Source organism: Paramisgurnus dabryanus, chromosome 8, assembly GCF_030506205.2.
Source record: "Paramisgurnus dabryanus chromosome 8, PD_genome_1.1, whole genome shotgun sequence".
Taxonomy (NCBI): domain Eukaryota; kingdom Metazoa; phylum Chordata; class Actinopteri; order Cypriniformes; family Cobitidae; genus Paramisgurnus; species Paramisgurnus dabryanus.
Genome location: NC_133344.1, coordinates 15792430 through 15816069, shown reverse-complemented (window position 1 = coordinate 15816069; position 23640 = coordinate 15792430). Strand labels below are relative to the sequence as shown.

Sequence of the window (23640 nt, the reverse complement as noted above, 5' to 3'; positions counted from 1 at the left end):
ACTAAATAGTACACATTATACTTTTATTCTGTTTTGTTGTGGTTTACAGTAAATATCCCATATGGCCTCACGAGGGTGCTTGTGAGCTACATAACTCTTTTCCCTCTTATACAAAATGATTGACACATCTGAAGATGCAGAATATTGAAAAATAATAAAAACACAAGTACAGGTCTGTGTTGAACAAAGTTTGACGCTCAGAGCGGTTTGGTGCTGGGGGAATGAAGGGATTTTGTGTCTGAAATGTGTGATTACGCTGGGATCCAGCCGTTGGGTTTCCGCTGGCATTTTTAGTGCCGCACGACAGCACACTCTTTATTCCCCAATGCCTTTGTGTGACAAACCCACATATCAGTTTAAAATAATGAACACACTCAACGCACACAATCTCTCCATCTTGCCCTTGTTGTTGTTTTTTTGTCACATGGGGAAATAAGTGTGTAACTACTGTCAGAACGGGTCCGTCCGGCTCCTCCGTGTTTCCTCTGCTGCGTTTCACTTTATTGATGAGCCTGTGATCGATGCTGGGTCGAGCGCTAACTTTTGGTCACCTCGTATGAACTATGCAATGAAAAACAGAAAAGGACACTGGTTAGTTATATCACTTCATATCCATGACTCAAATAAGATGAGAAGTCGAACTTTTATACAAATGAGCAGCAATGCATATCAGCTATGACTGTGGGCAAGATGATAAAGTGGTTTGACTGTCATGATTTGGTTCTGCCCACATGCTGATATATCATTAGAAAAATGATGCATGGCAACGGCAGACATTGTCTGCATTTTGAGCAAGTTGAGCGATTCATGTGTTGACAGATTTTTCATGTCTATGATATATGAGGCATACTACATTCCAGTTTATTTACAAACTTTTTCTATTCCATAGTTTTATTTTGAAAAAAAAAAAAAAATAAAATAAATGGTTATGGCATCTTATTTCTACAGACAATATGCGGATGAATTCCAATCGTTTTAATTACAAAACGATTTTGAAGCATCGGTTGTTGACCATTAAAACCCATTACAAAATTCCTTTGTTGTGTTGTATTTTGGGCCTTATTTCACTGTAAACAAGTGGTTTACAAATTGGAAAAAATAGTTCTTTAGGTTCCCATCCATGACCATTGTAGTTTATATTAAAATTAATACAACTATAACCATGAAATCTATTAGAATGTCTGTAATATTGTTATTTTTGTATGCGCATGGACTATATGTGATCAGATTTTCAAAAACTAAGGCCAGGTGTACAGCCAAAGATATTGGATATAACACGACTGAGCACTTCTATTTCTACGAATAAGGGCCAGTATTTTTGTAGGCCAACTCGTAAGTAAGTGGGACACTGGTTCCTTTTGCAAAAAAGCCCATTTATTTTTGCCATAGACTTTTGTATTATCGCATCAAAATTTATGAAATTGTGAAAATGCGTTTACTAGAAAACAAAAAGCCAAAATTTTGACTTCATAAAAGGTGTGTTTATCTGTGAAGATTATCTTGTTGGACAAAACGTTTATTAGACGTGATTTGCACGGGCAATGTGAATGAAGCGAATAGGGCGGCACGATTGCCGCAAAAACTTGCACTATGCGCCTTAAACTCGTTTTTGCACAAGTTGAAAATATTCATGTGAAAAATTCACATGACACGAATTTAAATCCCTCCAGTAATCTAGTGCGAGGAATGCAATGCTTTGCAGTTTGGCACATGCACAGTACAAATGTTTGGTTATACCCCTCCTGACCGTCGGAGGGCAGCCCAGAGTCGGGCCATGTACAGGACATGCACAAAATCAGTATAGAAGATGAAGAAAAGGTGCTAGTGCATTGCAAACAATTTTTTTGGAAGAAGAGGAAAAGAAAAGAAAGAGGAACATGTAATGGTGTGTGCGACCATTAAATCTTTAGCTTATTTCTTTCCAAGAATATGTGTTTGTATCCGTTTAACAAGAGTTATACAAATATTTTGGGATATTTTGGAATGTGGATCAAACTTGCAATACATTGGCTGTTTTTCAATTCTAAGAACGCAAATGCATGCGTTCTCATGGAGACTGGTCTTGCTAGGCGACCTTGGAAGAACGAACCCAGAAGGTCGCGAGAACACAGAACGCATCCGTGAGAATTGAAATGTGTGCGATCTTCCTGCTGGTCACGTGACCTCCCCAGATTTCAACGTGCAAGTCTGCTCTCGATGTATCCTCGATATCAAGAACTCATCCGGGTATTTTCAATTGGAATTGAACTTCGACTGTTAATGATGACGTAGAGCGAGGACACAAGGACGCAAGATCGCTGAAGAACGCATATTGAGAAACAGCCATTGTGTTTTCGATTCTTTCTTCACCAGCTTATTTGAATCGATTGTATTCTATAATCCTACTGTACTGTGTGTATTGCCACGTAGTGGACTGTCCTGTTTAAAATTTCTTTACGTGCGCATGCGCTGTTGCATGTGGACCCTTCTGATGATGAAAATGACATCATGTGGATGGTGTGCGTACGCGGATGGCCCTAGCATACCTTTGGCTCAAGTGTCCTAAACGGTTGTTGAACACAGATCTTGTTTTTTTGCGATAATTAAACAATCTATAGAAAAAAAATGTATGGACTTTTTGAAAGGAAACCAGTATCCCATCAATTTCCGGGTTAGTCTATAAAAATACGTCATCCCTGTGGCACTCTACACGGCTGTTCTCTAAAGAACCAATTGTCAATCAATAAAGACTGATGATTCTCTTGGGAGGGGATTTATACATGTTAGGTGCTTGCCAACCTGTGCGCAGTAGCTGAAGCGACCTCGATAAATATGCTTTGAGCACAATTTGAGCTGAAGAAACAAAAGTAATGGTACAGTTCATGTCAATTTTAATTGTGGGTCAAAGTATTTAATTCAATTGTGATTTTAGCACACGATTTTAGACAAATCTGCCTTTGGCCATTCAAGTAGATAGGACTTTATGGCGCTTTTCCATTGCATAGTACCCCAACGGTTTGGGTCAGCTTACTTTTGGGCGCTTTTCCACTGGGTGCAGTACGAAGAACCCAATACTTTTTTAGTACCACTTTGGTTGGGGTTCCAAGCGAACTGAGCTGATACCAAAACGTGATGTGAAAACACCGTAGATCACTGATTGGTCTGAAAGAATCGTCACTACCAGCGTCATCACTATAATGTAAAGATTAGCTTTACCTTCATGCTAGCTAGCACAGTCTCGAGTAAACCTGTTGTCATCTGTGCTCTGCTATAAGTTCCCAAACTAAAAGGAACACATAACAGCTTTTTTCCAGACTTTCAGTTTGTGGCGGCACATTCGCGACGCGCATCTCCCCATATGCTTAAATGCAACTTAAATAAGGTTCAGCGGAGCACGTTGAATGATGCCACCAGTGTTTATACAGAAACTGCGTGAGACAGAGGTATAGTAATAAACGTGATGTGCAAACATCTATTTGTGGTGGTCAATTTTAATGTTGTGAGGGACTGAGAAATAAATGAATGTATGGGAATATACAACAACGCTCTCACTTGTATGATGTCACAGCAGTAGGCAGCGCAAATATAACGACACACCTATAATCCCTCCCCTCCCACTGCGAAGTATTGCTAAACTCGATGGAAAAGCTAACCAAGCCAAAGTGAGGGGTGTGCTGACCCGACCTGACCCAAACCAAACGGTGAAGTACTATGTAATGGAAAAGCACCATTAGTATGGTATGATTGAAATTACTGCCTGGAGGTGTCGCAGACATGGCCACCTAGTGGGACTTCAGTGCAGCCCATCAACAATACAGGCACTCTGAAACCTTCAGCGATAAAATCACTGTATGAGTTAATGGCCCATAATTAACTTTAATAATACTAAGACTACTTACTAAATTTAACAGTTAGCTTGCACCTTCATATTTATATCATCCAACTTCATAGGGCAATTGCAACTGTATAAGTCATAAATCGACCGTTAAACCCTTTAGCAGGGTTTTCACAAAAGCACGGTGAGAGCTCGGGCCGTGTCAACAACTTTATTCTTACCTGGTAAAGCCCTAAAACCGCTTGTTACTGTTGCGCAGAGAAAGAAAATTATGCCTTTTCCCCTTAACAGCTGAGACCATTTGAAAAAGCTCTTTTCATAGATAAGCGTGTTATTATTCTTCACTTATATTACTAAAATTACATACTGTTTTGTCCCGCTTGCACAAATCAGCTCGGCTGACATTCTGTCCGTGGAAAAGCTCTGCATTTTTATTGTAAAAATTCCATCCAGAGAGGTGTATAATAAGCACATAGTACATATAAACTCTTGGCTGTAATTACATGTAGCAAGATTGAACATTGCGCATATTGGAAAGTCTTGTGAAACCCTAATGATGTCTAAACATAATGAACTCTGTAATTATTATAAAGATGCATCAGGACATTTTAAAATGGATCAAAAGCAGTTACAGGGATTGTAAGCAGTGCACAATGCACAGAATGAGATACTAACGTATTGCTTACTGCATACAGTATATATACTGTATATTGTCTTTTATTTAAAATTATACCACAAGGTTGAGAAATGTTCTATGGGTGTTGATTATTTTTCGGTAAAACGCACACTTCACCTGTCGAATGTCTTAAAATAACCACCATTAGCAATGTCTTTGCTAATTGATTTCAGTCCTTTGAATTATTTGGCTTCGCATCGTGCTGCATTACCACCTTGGGTGTGCATTAGTTGTTGTTTTTTATAATTCAACGGCCCGTCGTCAATTATTCTTTACATAATTTGTGAAACATGCAACAAACCACTCTAAACGATTTCAACTGTAGCTAAAATACAATGTTGTCACCTCATTACAAGCATGTTTAATTTATTTACTTGTCACATACTATTATGTTAAAGGAATAGTTCACACAAAAACTAAAATATTGTCATTATTTGCTCACCCTAATTTTTTTCTAAACCAGTTTAAATTTCTTTGTTCAGCTGAACACAAAGGAAGATATTTGTTATCAAGAAGTAAGCAGAAGCACCATTGACTTCAATAGTTACAAACATTGCTCAAAATGTCTTCATTTGCTTTCAGCAGAACAAAAATTTGCACAGGTTTGAAACAACTTTATGAAACGACAGAATTAATTTTTTTGTGAACTATCTCTTTAAATGTCATCCTTACTGTATGTTTTACTGGATATAGTTCTGGCATGGTATTCACAGACCATGATTTGAAATTAAAACCTTGAGCTTCACATAAACACACACTCATGGACACACTTACCTTCCTTTGTTAACCCGACAGCGTGGTATTCGTTTCACTTTACCACCTTTTGAATTGAAGAAGAATAGAAATAAAGAAGGAGAGATGTTTGTGGTTTAGAAACATAATTGTTAATAAAAGGATGTCAGGACTGAAAGGCATTCAAAGATGAAGTTTAGATAACTTACACACAAGAACCAGGATCCCCATCACAAAGAGAATGGCAGCAATGCACAACCCTCCTCGGCGCAGCGACTCATCATCTGAAAACATACAAATCATATATTAACACTAATCACAATGCAAGTCAAATAAACAGAATCTTGTCAAACACATGTACTGTAAGTCTCATTCATTTAAAGTTTTATGGTTGGGTGAAAATGTCACTGTATCTCAAAGCTGGTGTAAAGAAAAAAAAAATTAAAACAAAAAAATCCTACAAAAAAAATCACAAAAGTCTGAAATAAACAACCTTGTATCACAAAATTATGTACCTACAGTAATAGTCATGTACATTTTTTATTCTTTCCGTGACACTGTCACGTTTTTCCGCATTTATATGTGACCGTATCACGCATTTCTGTTTTACGTGTCCCTGTCACGCATTGGTTACTCAACTGCTTTTTCCTATTTTCAAACAATTGTCGCTTCAGTTTAGGGTTAGATTTGGTGTTTGCGTTAGGATGTCACTTTTAGTATTGGTTTAAACTATTTTTTCTGATGTATTTTTTTATTTTCTAATTTTTAAATTATTGTCGCCCGGTGGGTTAGAGTTGGGTTTGGGTAAGGATGTCATTTTATGTAAATCTAAACCGAAGCGACAAGAAATGGTAAGAAATTAGGACAAAACAATTGTAATTTCGTGATACTGGGTTGGAAATACAATACCAAGGACAACTAGGCATGATGTGTTTTACATTAAAAAAAAATAATTCTTGTTATTATTCTCTGTGGTGATTCTAATGTAGGTTTCAGGTTTAACTATTCTTGTACGACATTTTGTATCCACAACTGGCAAAACTTGACCACAAACCAAACACACGCGCACACACCGAGGGGCAACCTTCCGATATCTCTGATGAAGCCAAAACGGAAGTGACTTAAACTGCAATTCATCGACTGGCCACTTGAGGCTGGCTCCAAAAGGGACTCAATTCCCATAGACTCCCATGTTAAAAATGGCCATACTTTACAGTAGAAAATAATAATTTTACAGCCTGGTACAAAAAGTGTTTTTGGTCTATATAATGAATTTTGCCCTTCATGACAACTGTGAGGGGGGTGAATTTTTTTGTAACTCATCTGTTTAAATTATATTAAGCCTTAAAGTTTTGCATAATTAAGGGCGTGGCCACTTGAGTGACGATTGAACAGCCACTGCTGTTACTAGAATCGAGCTAGGCGGGCGTGGTTTCAGCAACCAGCCACCTCAGCTTCACCCGCCTCTTTACCCATTTTCAGTTCTCCGCGAGTGATTTGCAGTGAGGCACGGCCAAGATGGCGACGGCAGGCAACGCCTACTTTATGCTTCAAAAACGATCGTCACAAACCAATGGGTGACGTCACGGACACTACGTCTAAATTTCTTTACAGTCTATGGCACACACAAGCACACAGGTTTCCATTTTCACAGGGACTTTCCAAAACATAGTTTTTTTTATGTACAAATTAAATATTCTATTCCCTAACCAAGTTGTTCTCTAACTTTTGCCTTGCATACCCCCTTCCGGAAAGTGCATACCGCACCCCCCAACCCAGGAAAATTCATGACATTTTCCTCATGTGGACCAAAAATGTCACCACAAGGTTACTAGTATTACTACCTTTGTGGGGAAATTTAGTCCGCACACCATAGGAATTACAGTATCAAGCACACACACAAGAGAGAGATTTCAAGTAACAAAGAACATCCTGCACAAACCAGTGCATTTCAGGCACTTATAACTGTCCAATCCCGAGGAATTCAGAACGAAGGCATCTACAGGTCAAATCTAATGAGGTTTTATCCTGAGCATCAGATGCCCTGTAGCTACCCAAACAATAGGAAGTGATTGAAACAGCATCTGTCACCAGGTCATACGTCTTTAACTGCACCACTCGAGAACACAGTGCTCCCATTCTCAGCACTTCTGTGTTTCTTATCAACACAATACTTTCCACTGACACCGAGGATTGTATTTCTCCAGTCTCTGTGTGTGTCGACGTATACTGTAGGCTCGTGTACTAAAAATCTTTGGAAAATTAACACCTGAATGCCACGTGATACAAGTTCTTCAAAACAAACCAAAGCGTGACATTTGTTGATTACTTGTTAACAGGTTCATAACAATGACAAAACCCCGTTGCTCAGTCTACTCCAAACAGATTTGTGACTGTGAAACGACTGTGATTTCATGTTGAGTTTTGGGTTTACAATTTCAAATTGATGAATGTAATATGTAAATGCAGAAGTACATTCTTAAAAATTTAAGGTTATTCGCAGCGATGACATAAAAGTACAGTTTTTGGTTACAAAAGGTACTCTTCTTTCACCTTTCTCCACTACAAAGAAGATTTAATGAAACAGAAAGGTAAAAATAAAGGTGTGTCATGATGTCATAGAAGCACCATTTTCGGCTGTATGGTCCCATAAAGAACCTTTAACGTCCAATGAAACTTTTTTATTTCAGAAAGAAAGTTTATTAAAAAAAACCCATTAAAAAACATTTAAAGAACCATCTTTGAGGAGTGAAAAATGTAATGTGTGGGCCTGACGAAGACCCAGTAAGGTCGAAATGTTGCTTTTTATTAAATATGGGAGTTAAAAGGAGTGTCACAGATATTACTTTAGTAGTTTTTTTTGTCCTGCACCTGCCAGAAGGTGGGAAACCATATAGCCTGACAAAGAACCTAGGAACCTTTACTTTTAAAAGTGTCCTAACTTACTAGATTTCTCCATTTTTGAAATATGAGTGCCTGTGAAAAACTTGCCTCCATGATGCGAGAGTGTTGCTATGGTTTTGCCAAGGTGTTCAGGGTACTAGGGCATCACTGCCTTATTGGCGCAAGTAAGCATTAAAGGAACACACCCACATTTTGGGAATTTAGCTTATTCACCGTATCCCCCAGAGTTATAAGTCCATACATACCATTTTCATCTCCATGCGTCCCGTAACTCTGTCTGACACAGCCCATGCTAGCTTAGCTTAGCACAAAGACTGGAAGTGAATGGCTCCAGCTAGCATTCTGCTCCCAATAAGTGACAAAATAACACGAACATTTTCCTATGTATGTGTTGTGATTTGTAAAGTCACACCGTGTACAAATAACAAAGTCATATGAGACACAGCCATCTTTTAACAGTATACATACTGGGAACTATATTCTCAGAAGGCGAAGCACTGCTACTTGGGCGGAGTGATTTGCACGACTCTGACCGAACTCTCTGCTCCTTACCAGGAGGCTTCTCGGGTGCTGCGAGCAAATCAATCCACCCAAGTAGCAGTGCTTCGCCTTCTGAGAATATAGTTCCCAGTATGTATACTGTTAAAAGATGGCTGTGTCTCATATCACCTTGTTATTTGTACACGGTGTGACTATACAAATCACAACACATACATTTTTGAGTTATTTTGTCACTTATTAGGAGCAGTATGCTAGCTGAAGCCATTCACTTCCAGTCTTTGGGCTAAGCTAAGCTAGCGGGGGCTGCGTCAGACAGAGTTACAGCATGCACGGAGATGAGAAAGGTATGTATGGACTTATCTAGCTCTGGGGGATACAGTGAATAAGCTAAATTCCCAAAATGTGGGCGTGTTCCTTTAAGGTACAGTGTGAGAGGTTGTATCATGAATAAGTAACGGATGAGGGCGTTGTTAGACAGGACACAAAGTGCAGTCAGTGCAACCCTTACAAATTTAATCATGATACAGCAGTAGCCTTGAGTACCTTATTGCAATTAAAAAACGGTTAACACATAATACACATATTATAGCAAAAAATATATACAACAAACCAAACGTTCCTGAAGTAAAATCTTTAAAAGCTTTCCTTCAGCTGGAAAAAAATAGTCCCTGATCGACCACCAACTTCCATACTATATAATAGGCTTCCCGTCGTTTTGATATTTTCGTGTAATTAAATCATTAAGTTTCGTTAGATAGAGCAAACACACTAACAACTGAACGTGAATTCAGCGGAGCTGAAGGCGCGTCACGTCACAGAGCAGCAGGTGTCAGATTTAATTTATTCCTGTCAGAGTGTGAGAGATGAGCTGACTGACCAGACGATAGCAGAAGCCGCGTGCTTACTCGTTTTTGTTATAATATACATATATGATGATATATGATATGATATATTAGCGAGATTGTTTTGTTGTTGTGTTTTTCATTAAGAAAAATAATAAACCCATCATTCAAGCAGCGCTTTATGGAGAAGTAGCCGGTGACTCTGCTTGGGACTGGCGGGTTCTTTGAGAATTACCTGCGCACATTGACTCAAGCACTTAATTACCAGCTGTTGCACTCGCATTGCACGTAAATTCCTACGCAATTTAACGCAGCGTACGCAAGCACTGCATTTAAACAGTTGCGTTATTCAAAAGTAAAATGTGCACGTCTGCATACGCATTTATAAGCCCCTCCCACCCGGTGATACCGGGATAACTGGGTTTGTGACGCGCTGATTAACCGGTGGGAAAATTACGTCACCGTGGCAACCCTACTATATAATAGGCGAAAAGGAGTAGACGAGGTGAGTATTGTTCCAAAGATCCCAAAGTGTTAATTTAATATCCAGTGAGCTATCGGGAGAGGAATTATACAACAAAGAAGAAGAAGGAGATGCGGGAATTAACACTATTCTGATTGGTTAATAATAGCTGTGTTTTATTTACGATAAAACACAAATATTCTTGCCCAATCAGAATCAAGGATTTGGCAACTAACCGTTTTATTAATCAAAACAACAAACCCCAACCCCAAGCTTTAACAATAATATAGCAATAGCTTGCGTTTACAAGCAGAGCTAATTACTAAATGATTAAACAGATACTTACCGTATTTAAATTGTTTATCCTCATCCAGTCTTTTCTCTGTGGAGAAAATTGCACAGTTTAGTGAGGTTTTGACATAATAAGACTAGAAAACAATTCTACGAGCCTATAAAACATAATGCACTCTATCATTTTCATAATATGCAAAGTAAGCTACAAGTATATGAGTGGGTGTGTGTTGGCATATTCATGGTCATTACGATCGAGCCATGAGCCTGTTGGGTTTTGCTACATTTAATGGATCTAATGGGATGACAATAAGAAAGCAGTCTCCTCTCCTTTGACCCACGTCTGCTTTAGATGACTGTCAACACTAATTTTCTCATGATCTGATCAGGGTGAAGGCAGAGAGACGCTGTGTGTGTGTTATGAAAGCATTGTTATAAAAGCATGGATTTAAGATACTGCCAGTGTAAATATATGACACAAGATAATCTTAACTGATGCTAAAATTCTCAAAATGTCCAAATAATAATAAAATCACAGATATTTTATAGCATATTTTTTCCCAACCATAAATTAATTCAAACCCAATGGATAACTTTTCCCAACCATGCATAACCCAGCATTATTCTAGAGTTATAAAGATAAAGGATAAAGATAAAAACATTTTTACCCAATTTTACTGTAGTAGAATTGTGTTTCGCCCCCGAAGCTTTGGAGCTGACGGTCTTCACGGTCACTGCTACTGTTGAAAAAAATGAAAACAGGACAATCTAACACCTACATTCTTTTCTCAAACTCATAGCATTGTGAATAAGCGTGAGCTTTTGAATTGGAAATGGTTTTCCTCCGTGTCCATAATGCAGGGTGACGTTGGACTCTGAGCTTGAAAAGCAAGCACAGCCTCTTATCGCAATCCTATGGATTCGTCCGTAATTGCTTCTAATTAAATTCCACCAGCTCCCATTTACTATCCAGGACTGTCTTTCAAATTCAACTTTTGCATATTTCAATGGCACGGCTCTCTCAGGATATATGGTTGGTTGGTTCGTCATAAAGCGTATCGGCTCACCACGACAGTGCTGCTCGGTCCCACAGAAACGCTGCGTTATCTGCAAGCCTCTCGGCGTGGAAAAAGCGTTGAACATTTTCTAATTACCTGCTAATTAGTTTCCAAGTTATGTGCGCCCTTGATATGAATTGCATGCGTTAAGTGGAAGCCTCTTAGCTATTCAGGCAATACTCTGCTCTTCCCAATCCCACAATCCAGTTCCTTTGGGTGATCAGTAAGTGGGAACCAAAACTTACTTTGTGTTGCATTGACTGTGGACGTCTCGATTGGAGTCACATGGGTAACGGTGGAGATATTGGTGGAGACATTGGTCAAGATATTGGTGGAGAGATTGGTGGAGATATTGGTGGAGACATTGGTGGAGATATTGGTGGAGATATTGGTGGAGATATTTTCAGGTGCTGGAGATGTGGCGTCGTTGTGGTGTTCAGTGGTTACTGGATCCGTTGTCATCTCTGTGGAAATTACGTTAGCTAGAGGAAGTGAAAAATATGTTGTATTTGAGTTATAAAATGTGAGCCTGTCTGTGAAATCCAAGCTAAAGTCTCAATCTAATTTTGAGATTATATGCATGAAAATTTGATTTCAATCACTGATTTTGCTTTCATATCAATATTTGAAAAGACCTCCCTCAGTCAATATTAAAGATAGCAAGGTTATACTTTCACAGAATTATCTTTACATTATGTAAGATGATTTTATGTAAATCACAAAAATGACTTTAGCTTGGTGTTCACAGATTGGGTCACAAATGTTAATTAATACACAAGCCATATTCTTACACCATCAAATATGAATGCAATTGAAAAAACAGAGAATGCGATTAAGATATCAAAAGGAAGCTACTATGATGGGAATAACGTATTTAAATCAAAATCTCCTACCACTCTCCATGGGTTCAGTGGTGCTGTAAAAAGGTTCAGTGGTTTCAGCTGCATAACCTTGATAGACAGAACAAACACATTACGCATAGGTTTATCATGTCACTTTTTCAGTGTTTATATTCTCCTTTAATGTACAATGTAAAAAATGCTTTTACCCATGGCTGGTAAAAATATGGACAAAGCCAACCACTGGGTTTAAAGGGCCCATGTCACAGGACTTTTTAAAGATGTCAAATTAATCTTTGGTGTCCCCAGAGCACATATGTGAAGTTTTAGCTCAAAATACCATATAAATAATTTATTATAGCATGTTAAAATTGACACTTTGTTGGTGTGTGCAAAAATGTGCCGTTTTGGGTGTGTCCTTTAAAATGCACATGAGCAGATGAAGTGCAAACATTGATCACAACGATGGTTGTTTGTTGAAATTGAAACTCAATTGTTCTGTGAATTCTTTTCTCTCTGCAATAAATTGCAGTGCTGTGGTTGGATTAAGGGGTTGTATTATTATAATAAGAGCTCCTTATGACATCATAAGGAGAGCCAAATTTCAACGACCTATTTTTTCATGTGCTTGTAGAGAATGGTTTACCAAAACTAAGTTACTGGGTTGATCTTTTTCAAATTTTCTAGGATGATAGCAGCACTAGGGACCCAATCATAGCACTTAAACACGGAAAAAGTCAGATTTTCATGTCATGGCCCCTTTAAATTACCCTATGCTGTTGTTTCAACCCATGGTTGGGTCAAAAATTAACATTTTGTAGGTCGATTTAAAGGTGGGATGCATGAATTTTGAAAAACACTTTGGAAAAGGGAGTCGTGACGAGTACCAAAGCACACTTGTAGCCAATCAGCAGTTGCGTATGTGTGGGGCGGGTCTATCAAAAGAAGGTCAAGATTTTATTTGGGTAGGGGCGTGTTTGTTTAGGTGATTTCAAATGTCCACATTGGCTTTCAGAGATCATGCACCCCGCCTTTAATCCAATGGTTGGATTTAAAGGGGACATGAACTAGCTATTTTTGGGTTGCGTAACTTTATTTATAACCCAATGTGTGTTCTTGTCCAATAGCTACCCAGCCTTTGTGGTCCACTTATCCGGTTGTTAAAGGAGCATTTCACCCGTAGAAACATTAATCTTTATTGAAAGTGTGTCATATTTGTAGTGGAAATGTAACATACATTTAGAATTTGGTGCCTATTTGACCGAGAAAAGGGCTGTTTGTAGTCTCACCCCCTCAACAAAGATATTGCACTACCTTCTTTCAATGATGCAAAATGATGATTTTTTACATCATTGAAAGAAGGAAGTGCCACACTGAAATCTGTATTTCTCCCTATACTATACATGTGTGGAATTGCACATTGTACTTACTACTTACTACTGTACTTACTATGACTATTAAGTCACAATTCAAATCGAGTCGTATTCTGACCTTGGCTGTTTTTGAAATAACAAAGTAGTGTTGAGTTTTAAAATGTATAGGGTATTTTTATAATATAACAACCTCTTAAAGAACACTTTGTTTGCAGCACTTCGTCCTCGGGCGCAGTAATATTGAGTTTGAGCGAGAGGAAGAGTAGTCAGGAGTGATGATATTACTGCGCGCTGAGGTCGAAGTACTGCAAACTAAGTGCTCTTCCGCCATACAATATAGTTAACATTTTTTTACTAATTTTTTTTACTCTACTCATGTAAGAGTCTTTAAATATAGAAAACATGGAAGTGTTTGGTGGTTTCTAAATTCATCCCTGTTAAGGAATGAATGGGGCTAGGCTAAATGCTAACACATTCATGACGCCCTGTACAAGGATTAAGTGCATGCATTGAAAAAAGATAGGTATGTATTAATTTGTCTAAGTTGAGGTAAGAACATAGTAAAATATTGAAAAGTGGTGGTGTTTTCCTTTAACTGTCAAAAGATCAAGAACATTTGTATTCTTAGTTTGCGATCCCTTTAAAGGTGCAGTAATTAATTTTTTGAACTGGTGTAATGAAAAACATGCTACCGTAGTGTAACATAAATCAGCAATGATAGTTTGAAGTTATAATTATTCTAATGCGCAAGTCATAAAAATGCATACAAAACTGCTGAGTGGGAATGTAATGAGTACGATAATTTCACCCAAAAAGCAAATCACGCTGGCTCTGATATCTTAAAAAAAGTGCTTTACGTTTTTCAATCACGCACCCTCTCTTTATTGACACAGTTATGACTTATGAGTGTTTCAAGTACACATTCAACACATTGTTTAAGCTTGGCTCAAGTGCAACACAAGAATACACGCTTACAAGTGCCCATCAAATGAATGCAAATGTATTCTGACTCTGGCATAATAACAGTGCAGTGGTTTGTAATAAAGGCACGGCCCTCATACACTATGCCAGAGAACAAGGGCTAATTGTGGTCTAGCAGAGATGGGTCGCAGCATTTCGGTTGCATTTTCTGGCTAGACGCGGCTTCCCAATGAATCTCTTCGCAAGATGAATGGCCGCATGGGATTAAATAATTCTGCTGGCAAACACTGTGATTATTGCAGAACGCCCGCAATCAATCTTTTATTGGAAGTATTCATCTGAAAACTTCCACATATTGCACCCGCTGGTCATTGGTGGCTTGGGGTAATGTAGGATTTTAACAAAAATAGGGTATATCAGATTATACTGACAAATGTTACTATGTGTATATGTGCAGCATAATAAAGGCCGGTGTGAAAGAGAGAAAGAGGAAGGGAAGTTTAATAACTCACCTCTCAGGCAAAGCAACAGTAAAAATGCCACCTCTCGTAACAAAACCTGAAAAAAAGAGAAGACAGCCACTATTTAAAAAATAACACAAACAGGTTCTTCTTGGAGAACATGACTGTATATGTATGTATGTATGTATGTATATATATATATGAAAAGATCAGATGCAAAACTCTTTAATTGTGTCTGACATGTTTTCGTTCAGACTCTTAATGGATTCTGCCAACAAACCGGTATTTTTGAATGGCCCGAGGCCAGGATTAAGCGAATTCAAAGTGCAAGTATTTGATAGATTTATAATACGTCCTAGGAGTGTTTGGTTAATATCATTATCTCATTTTTTTAGCTGCTTTTGCATCTGAGCTCCAATATTTTGCATAATAAACCTGCAAGGTTGGCTTACGGCCGGAAACGAGTGCCAAAATTTGTCAGGAAAACAAGTTTTATACCAAATTAATGATATTTTCTCAATACCCTCTGCTGTTATTTTCACAATCTATTATATTTGGAGTGTGGATTTTCTCAATAACTGCAGCTTCCAATTTCTGCTTTTTGAGTTCAGAAATGACTCCTAACATCAGTTCTGTTTTAATGGCAGCATGCGCCTCTAAACCTGACGTTATCCCAGCGTGATATGAGAAGGTTTTAAAGAGCATTTTATGTGATGCAATGGATGCAAAGAAATCTGACTTGGTATGAAAAGTGAACTCAAATTTGCTTGCTTGCAAGATAAGTAATCTTTAATATGTATTTTTTCCTATATTTTACTTAATCGGGGTCAAATTAGTGCTGTGAAAAAGTCTTAAGCCACCACCACCAGACTTGTTGTTTTAGAAGTTTCAATGTCCATCCATATTTATTTTTAAATCTATTTTATTAAGATACAAACAGAAAATACAGGAAATATGTACAAAAAAAATAAAAAATAATAATTTTCAGGACTCTCTCTTGGCACTAAACACATCTTGAGCGAATGAAGTAAACAGAATAATTTCTTTAAAATTAGAAATTAGGATTTAATTTTATTTAGGTTTAAGAGATCCTGCAGTTTTATTGCTCAAGTGGAAGGGAAGTTTACCCTAAAAACTGTATTTTCTGGATGTATTCTAATAAAGAGACTGAGAAATAATTACATATGATCACTATAGCCTGAGTTTCCCCATGCTGCCTTGCGCGCAAATGTATTCACGCTGCAAGTCTAGCATGGAAACTATGGAGCTTTTTTGCTCCTGAAATAGGGAACCAACCACAGAACGGGGAGAGGGCAGCAAGACGTTGACGACGTCTATGCAACACACCGAAGCAGTTTTGTTTATCCAACATGGCAGCAGACGTGAAGTTACTTTTCAATGCTGTTCTAAGTCGTTTTGAACGCAACTTTATTTAAAAAAAGGAGCAACTTTTGGCGTTAAACAATTTCATTTCCAAGAAGGATGTTTGGTTATGGCAAGACATGATAGCCACAGAGTTTAATAGGATCAACCTGCTAGGCATCGTCGTAGATAAAGTACAATTAACTTATAAATGGTAAGTGGTATATATTAATATCATATTGTCATTATGCCTGTACTATGGTTGTCACAGTGCCACTAAAATGTGTTGCTTTTCAGTATCAATATACAGCTACTGGTTTATTTGCTTAGATTTCAGCTGTGTGCACACATACCAATAAAAGTTGTTTACTGTACATTTCAATTTATGTTGCTCTACATACGTCATCTTGTATAATTGAAACGATTGGCTATGAGCTACGTACAGACACATTTGATTGACATTCGTAGCGCCCAATAAACTGCTCTGGGCATTCATAAACCACGCCTCAAATATGAGAAAATTAGCATAGGGTTCCCAGACAACGTCTCATTCTCTATGAGACTGGTCTGGTGTTAGCCAGGCCATATTATCACTATACAATTGTAAAAACAACAAATCTAATGGTAGCATGGTGGCCTAAGAGTTTTGCACAGTACTGTATATACATTTAAACATTTAGCAGGTGCTTTTGCTCAAAGTGTCTTACATATGTATTGCAGCAAGTGTCCTTAAACCAATGAGTTTTGTATTGCTAATACAACACTCTACCAATGAGGTGTCAACATTTTTTTTCACACTATATTTTTAGGTCAGTGTGATACCAGTAAGCAATTTTGCATAGAAAGACATCAAATAGTCGTCAAAACAAAGCAGAGACGTCTAAGCTAAAACAACAAAATTTAACCATTGCCAAAAATTAAATTAAATTAATTAATTAAGTAAATACATCCAAAAAACTTGTATCACTGTAAAAATGTGCTGTAGTTATGTAGCTGTTTTCCAGTAACTTACTGTAAATTTTAATTTATGTTATTTATTGGAAACAGTTTGTACAAAGTTAAATTAACATTAAAAGAGTTATAGTGTTAAAATCGGACTTTTTCCCTGTTTAAGTGCTATAATTGGGTCCCCAGTGCTTCTATCAACCTAGAAGACGTGAAACAGATCAACCCAATAACTTTGTTTTGGTAAGCCATTCTTTGCAAGCGTGTGAAAAAATAGGTTGTTCAGATTTGCCTGTTTGGTGAGGTAGGTAGCAAATAACAATAATACCGACCCTTAATCTGCACTTTCCAACCACGGCACTGCCATTTAGTGATTTAGACCGATTTAAACAGACAACTTCTGGCCGATACCGATGCCGATACCAATATTAAACACTTGTATACAATGCTATACAGTTGGTCTATTAGCTAGTTTATTTCTGCATCAAATTATTTTTACTGAACCTGGATTGGATCTAATTAACATTCAACTGACCAACATAATAAGAGAGGCACAAATTAAGCTAAAACAAATATAATAAGACAGCATGACAACTTTCAAAGGTGGTTTTTGCTATTCAGCATTTATTTAATATACAACATTAAGTCATTTTTTTACATATAATGGATTTCTTAATGCAGTTAATTAATAAACAATCGGTATCGGCCTTTCTCGTGCTATTGCCGATATGCCGATGGTTTCAAATTCATCAAAAATCGGCCGATAAATATCGGCGGCCGATACATCGGTGCATCACTAGAAAGAATAATTAAAATCACAATTGAGTCTCAATTGCAACAAATCATCATCACTGCGATCAGTGTTTGCATATCATCCCCTCATTTGCATTTTAAAGGACACACCGAAAAACGGCACATTTTTGCTCAGGCCTACAAAGTGGTAGTTTTAACATGCTATAATGAAAGCTAAAACTTCACATACGTATTTTAGGGATACCAAAAACTTATTTTACATCTTTAAAAAAATCTCACAATATGACCCCTTTAAACATTAAAAAATCTTTATTTTAACAAAATAAAATTATAAAATAACAGCCAGAAATATTCATCAACCTTTTCATTTTTTCATTCAGATTTTGGTTCCCAGAATGCTTTGCATGAGACTGTTACTCCATTTTATTCTGTAAAGATAAAGATTTCTTAATGTTTTATGTTCATTTAACTTTGAACAAACTGTGGCCAGTTAAAGGCTGGGTGCACGATTTTTCAAAAATGCTTTAGAAAACTGAGTCAGGCTGAAAAACTAAACAAACTTGTAGCCAATTAGCAGAAAGCAGCATGTCTTGTCTTTATGCAGCTGAGAGATTATTCAGTGCGTATGTCTGACATTAGCCAAAAGTGATTTAAAGATTGAAATAGCGGATATAAACGAAAAGAGTAAGCCATCTGCTGAAGGCAAAAAGGCTTACGATAAGGCAAAAAGCAGGACCTGTGTGAATATAGGATATAGGAGAACTGAAGGAGCAGGAAGGCCTGCGATCAGACAGAGGCTCGATAGGTGAGTAACGTTGGTTTTGCAGAACTAATATATGCCGTCTTTTGCATGATTATACTTGTGTGTGGCGGAGCTATAAAAACAGGGGTGAGACCTATTTGGGTTAGGGGCGTGTTTGTTTAGGTGATTTCAAATGTCAACATTGGCTTTCAGAGATCGTGCACCCCGCCTTTAATACATACATTTAAATCTAGAGTAAGTTACTGGCAAACAGCTGCCAGTAATAGTGTACCTTCTATATCTCACGAGATACATTGGCCTAAATGTAACCCTAATTCAAGTTTATTTTTGTTAAAACTTGATTACTCATAGCCGGACTATATCGTTAACCTAGCTGATGAAAAGACAGCTATTGCTTAATTGTCCAATGTTATGCACATTTAGACCGTACATGTCTTAGTTTTGTTCTAAGGGTAATTTTGAATGTACTTTGAGAGGGTTTAAGATAAAGGTCCTGACATTTTTCAAGGTAATCATTAACCAATCAATTCAAATATGTGGTTCTTGAAAACGTGTGCCTTTTGATCCATAAAAGCCAAACAATAGAAGGCTGTCAATGCTTGTGTGGGATGGGAGGGGGAGAGCTTAGCAACAGAACCAGCACATAACACAAATACTGTAGATTATAACACATCATCTGACAGGTTAACATTAGTCACCAGTCTCTTTTTTTAGTATAACCAAACAACTAAATCCTCACAATTCTATAGGTGTGGAGAACAGAATACAGTAGCCTTGGCCATCGCTCAGAGCTTTTCTATAAACCTATCATATCAGAGTCAAAGGGCGAACAGCACAGGCAAAACATCATCTATCAAAAACTGCTGCTGTGGTTCAACATTTTGCTTTCTGACTTAAAAAACTGACACTGGAGCTAAAGGTCAGAAATAGAGAACCAGCTGGTGGTTGTGGGATCTGGGAGTAACCTACTGAGGTCACATGTACTTCCTACAGACATTTATAGCACATCTGTACACTCACAATTCAATCCTTTACTTTTTATATCATACATACAGGTTTTGATTTAACACACCAATATTATTAAAAAACAACAACAGTGAAACCCAACCCCTAACCTCAATGTCACAATCATTCAAAATAGGGCTGTAACGATTAATCGTGTGTCCCATTAATATGCCTGTCTGAAATCGATTCGATTCTGAATCGCAAGGCTGCGATTCTGTGTTTTATGCACAGCTTGTGCGTGTACCATGGCATTTGGTCAGTAGGAAGTCATTATCGATCTAAAATCATTATGAGTCGGAGTCGATTATAACGTGCATTTAACTCTTTCACCGCCAGCATTTTTAAAAAAAGTTGCCAGCCAGCGCCAGCGTTTTTCATGATTTTCAGCAAAGTTTAATGCCTTCCAGAAAATGTTCTTCTTTAAATATATAAACATACAATATACCAAATTAAAGAACAGACCCTCTGCTTTCAAACAAAAAAAAAACTTTCATCCTACCTTTAGTGGTTCTTTTGCAATCAGCTTTTGAATATGGGTAGGTTTTTGCAAAAACACCATATTTTGAGCAAAAAGCAGAGATAATTCTATTTTTATGACGGACTTTTCATAGAGATCACATTCAGAGCGATCTTTAAAACAGACACGGACATGCAGCAGCTTGCCATAGGGCAATACTTCCGGTTTTAAAAAGTTGCGGAAGGGCACCACCTGGTGGATAATAGCGGTATTGCGGAAAGACGGAAAATCTCGTCATTGGCGGGGAAGCGTTTTCTCTTAATTGACGAGATATCTCGTCAATGGCGGGGAAAGAGTTAAAAAAGCAACACTCGTTAAACAAAATCATTTAAAATATTCTTTATTATCATGAAAATACCTGAAACTATCTGAAGAACAGCGATATAAATATCCCTGTAAACATTTCCTGGAATAGCGTTCGTAATACTACTACTTATAGATTTTCTGCACAAGAGCGCCCCCTGGCTTTGAGATGTGCTGGGATTTCACCGTAATTCATTAAAATTCATTCATTGAGAAAACGCGCATTACGCATCATGATTAATCGTTACAGCCCTAATTCAAAAACACACAAATGTGGTCGTACAAATTCATAGAAATTATAGTCACCTCGTAAAATACATATTAATTACCAGCCTGATCTCATACAAATTTTACTAGTTGGCTTATTCGTACGAATTCGAAAGTAGTTAATCACACAAAAACATATGATTGTCATAAATAAAAATAATAATGAAACCCCACACCTAACCCCAACATCACAAGAGCAAATGCAAATCGTCGTACAAAATAATACGAATTAGTGTTGGAATTACCATGAGATTGTGTTGAACACATTAGTTACAGTATCACATAAAGTTACTCCTTTAAAACTATACAGATGAGGTATAATGAATGTAATGTCGACACTTATTTATGTTGATATAGTTTAGTCTGACTTATACCACGGGTCTGTTGAATGCTGTATTCTGATTGACTGAGAAATGTTCCGTGGGTATGCATTAGTTTCTGATAACCGCACACCTAACTTGTCAAATGTCTTAAAAATAGGCACCAGAGCAATTTTTGTGGTAACCGTGGTATAAGAGGAATAATTGACTCTGGTCCTTTGAATTATTTGAAAATAATGCACACCCGTGGTGTAACGGCACTCCGCGCATTGCACTTTGGGTGTGCATTATTTTCTTATAATTCAATGGCCCGTCGTCAATTATTCCTTACGTAAAGGTGGTGTGTGTACATTTTAGCGACATCTAGTGGTGAGATTACGAATTGCAACCAACAGCTCACCCCTCAATTTCAAAACGCATGTAGTGGCCGCCACAGGACAAACATGTCGTCATCTAAGACAACGTAGGGATGAAACGCGCTTTGCAGAACAGTTTGTTTGTTTAGGGCTACTGTAGAAATATTACAGCGACTTCGACGGTGTATGTAGATAAAACCGATATGGCTAGAAACTATACTCTCATTTTGGTGTAATAATCAAGGACTTTATTGCTGTAACATGGCTGGAGCAGGCGTAGTGATTTTACGCACTGCCCGAAAATAGTCCCCTTGGTTACTTTCAATAGCAGGGGACTACTTTCAGGCTCTGTGTAATATCATTGCGTCTGCTGAAGCCATGTTACGGCAACAAAGTCCTTGATTATTACGCCAGAATGAGAGCCATATCAATCGCAACTTTTAATTTTCCGTCGGTCTTACTACACGATGTAACTACAGAAAAGTCAAGGAAAAATATCAAAACTCTTTGGTTATTTCGTAGCGCGATGCTAATGGTCTAATCAGATTCAATGGATTATGCTAAGATATGCTAAATATGGTCCCAGCCAGACCCAAAGATCAGCTGAATGGATTCCAAAATGGTAAAAAACTCTAGGGGAGCTGGAAAATGAGCATATTGTGTCCTTTTAAGAGGAATTGTACAGATTTAGGTGAAACATTCAGAAACAAAAGCACTACAAGTACGCTTGATTATCCTGTCAACAAGATCAAGAATTTCAATGCACTTTTAAAATGTGATATGTTTAATTAGTTTGACATTGCTTTCTGTAATGTGCAAAGTGCTGCCACATGTTAACATCCAATTCATCTAAAGACATTTAGAGTTGAAAGGTTACATTAACATTCCTATTTGGAACAATAACAGAGGACCTTTAAATGTGACTATGATGCTGAGCCATTAAGAAACCCAGCATACTGGAGTGAAAGGTGCGCATAAATGTATTTCAAAGCCTCGAATATGAAAAGCCATTATAAATTCCTTTCTAAAGCAATACTCATCTAACTAGAACGTGTGTTGCCTGCTAACTATTAAAACTATGTAAACATCAGTATAACTTAATAACCTTACACTACTGTATATGACAATAAAGCACATATCTTCATTCAATTGCTAAAAATTGAATAAATGGCTTATTAATTTTTTTTCTCTTCATGCATCTTTTTTTACTGACCTTCACACGTGTACACATCTTTTTAAGTGTTAATAGCAATAAAAAAAAAACTCAATTACACATTCATGTATTAAAAAGACCTTTTCCATTACAACAACCAGCTTTGATCTAAGTGAGGGCAAGCATGTATTGAACTTTATTTGTATGTGTTTAATTTTTTAGCAGATGATTGAGTGTGTTTACCTGTGTCTACAGACAGACCCTCCTCTGGGTGTTAGATGATCTATAGATCAGATAAACGTAAAGCCCGGTCTACTGTGACCTCACATGCTTCAAGCACGTGTCCATATCATTCACTACATTTTACTTTCTGATGGTCTACTTTACAACATCTGTATCTGTACTGCAATACTCAACAGGCATAAAAACATCCTCACACGTCTACTTTAAACACATATAGTTTAATTTTACTTACCTTGCTGTTCATTTTAAACTTATATCACACCCAAAGTCGAACACAGCATCTGTGGAAACAAGTAACGGAAAGAGAAAATGGAAGATGATGGGCGGACAGTTGACCCCGCCCTTTTTAACTTCCTCCATCATCATTCATAGCTTCCCCTTCTCTCTCTCTCTCTCTCTCTCTCTCTCTCTCTCTCTCTCTCTCTCTCTCTATCTCTCTCTCTCTCTCTGCTGGTGTACAGGCCCTAAACTCTGCTTATCTGCCAATCCTCTTCCGTGCCCATCTCATCAGCTTTTGTCTACAGTTCAGACGTGTTAATGCCACCCTCTTTACTACGCTGTGTGTTTGTATCAACACTGCAGATCATTGTCTGAAAACTTTTTTGTGTCTGTCCATTCAAAGGGTCATAAAGAGGTCTTTTGTTAATAAACAACTTCAGTGGTGAAGTGTCGGCTTGAAAAATTGTGTGTTGGTCAATTTTTATGTGTCGCTAAAGAAAGTTTTAAAAAAGAGATTTAATGAAGCTCTCAATCACATTTAAATGTATGCTTTTGGCAG

The 23640-nt window shown here is 37.6% G+C and overlaps 1 protein-coding gene across 2 annotated transcripts; it reads right to left on the bottom strand.

Annotated features, from left to right (window-relative positions):
• Positions 1–6: 6 nt before the first annotated feature.
• fxyd5 (FXYD domain containing ion transport regulator 5) lies at positions 7–23257 on the bottom strand. Of its 2 annotated transcripts, none has more exons than XM_065280665.2 (9): positions 23095–23257; positions 14927–14972; positions 12175–12231; positions 11527–11763; positions 10892–10960; positions 10279–10314; positions 5432–5506; positions 5265–5310; positions 7–561 (listed from the first exon to the last, which is right to left on the bottom strand). In XM_065280665.2, the coding sequence occupies exons 1-9, from the start codon at positions 23104–23106 to the stop codon at positions 537–539; spliced, it is 603 nt and encodes a 200-aa protein (XP_065136737.1). In that variant the 5' UTR covers positions 23107–23257; the 3' UTR covers positions 7–536. The 2 variants fall into 2 exon arrangements, with proteins under 2 accessions (XP_065136737.1, XP_065136736.1); XM_065280664.1 differs by having other exon boundaries at positions 10892–10963; positions 23095–23252.
• Between the last annotated feature and the right edge of the window lie 383 nt (positions 23258–23640).

Excerpts from the sequence above, each read along its gene's own strand:
- fxyd5 (XM_065280664.1), bottom strand. Across the intron at positions 12,232-14,926 it reads ACTGTTGCTTTGCCTGAGAG|GTTATGCAGCTGAAACCACT; the intron begins GTGAGTTATTAA and ends CTGTCTATCAAG. Across the intron at positions 5,311-5,431 it reads GGGGATCCTGGTTCTTGTGT|GTGGTAAAGTGAAACGAATA; the intron begins GTAAGTTATCTA and ends TCAATTCAAAAG.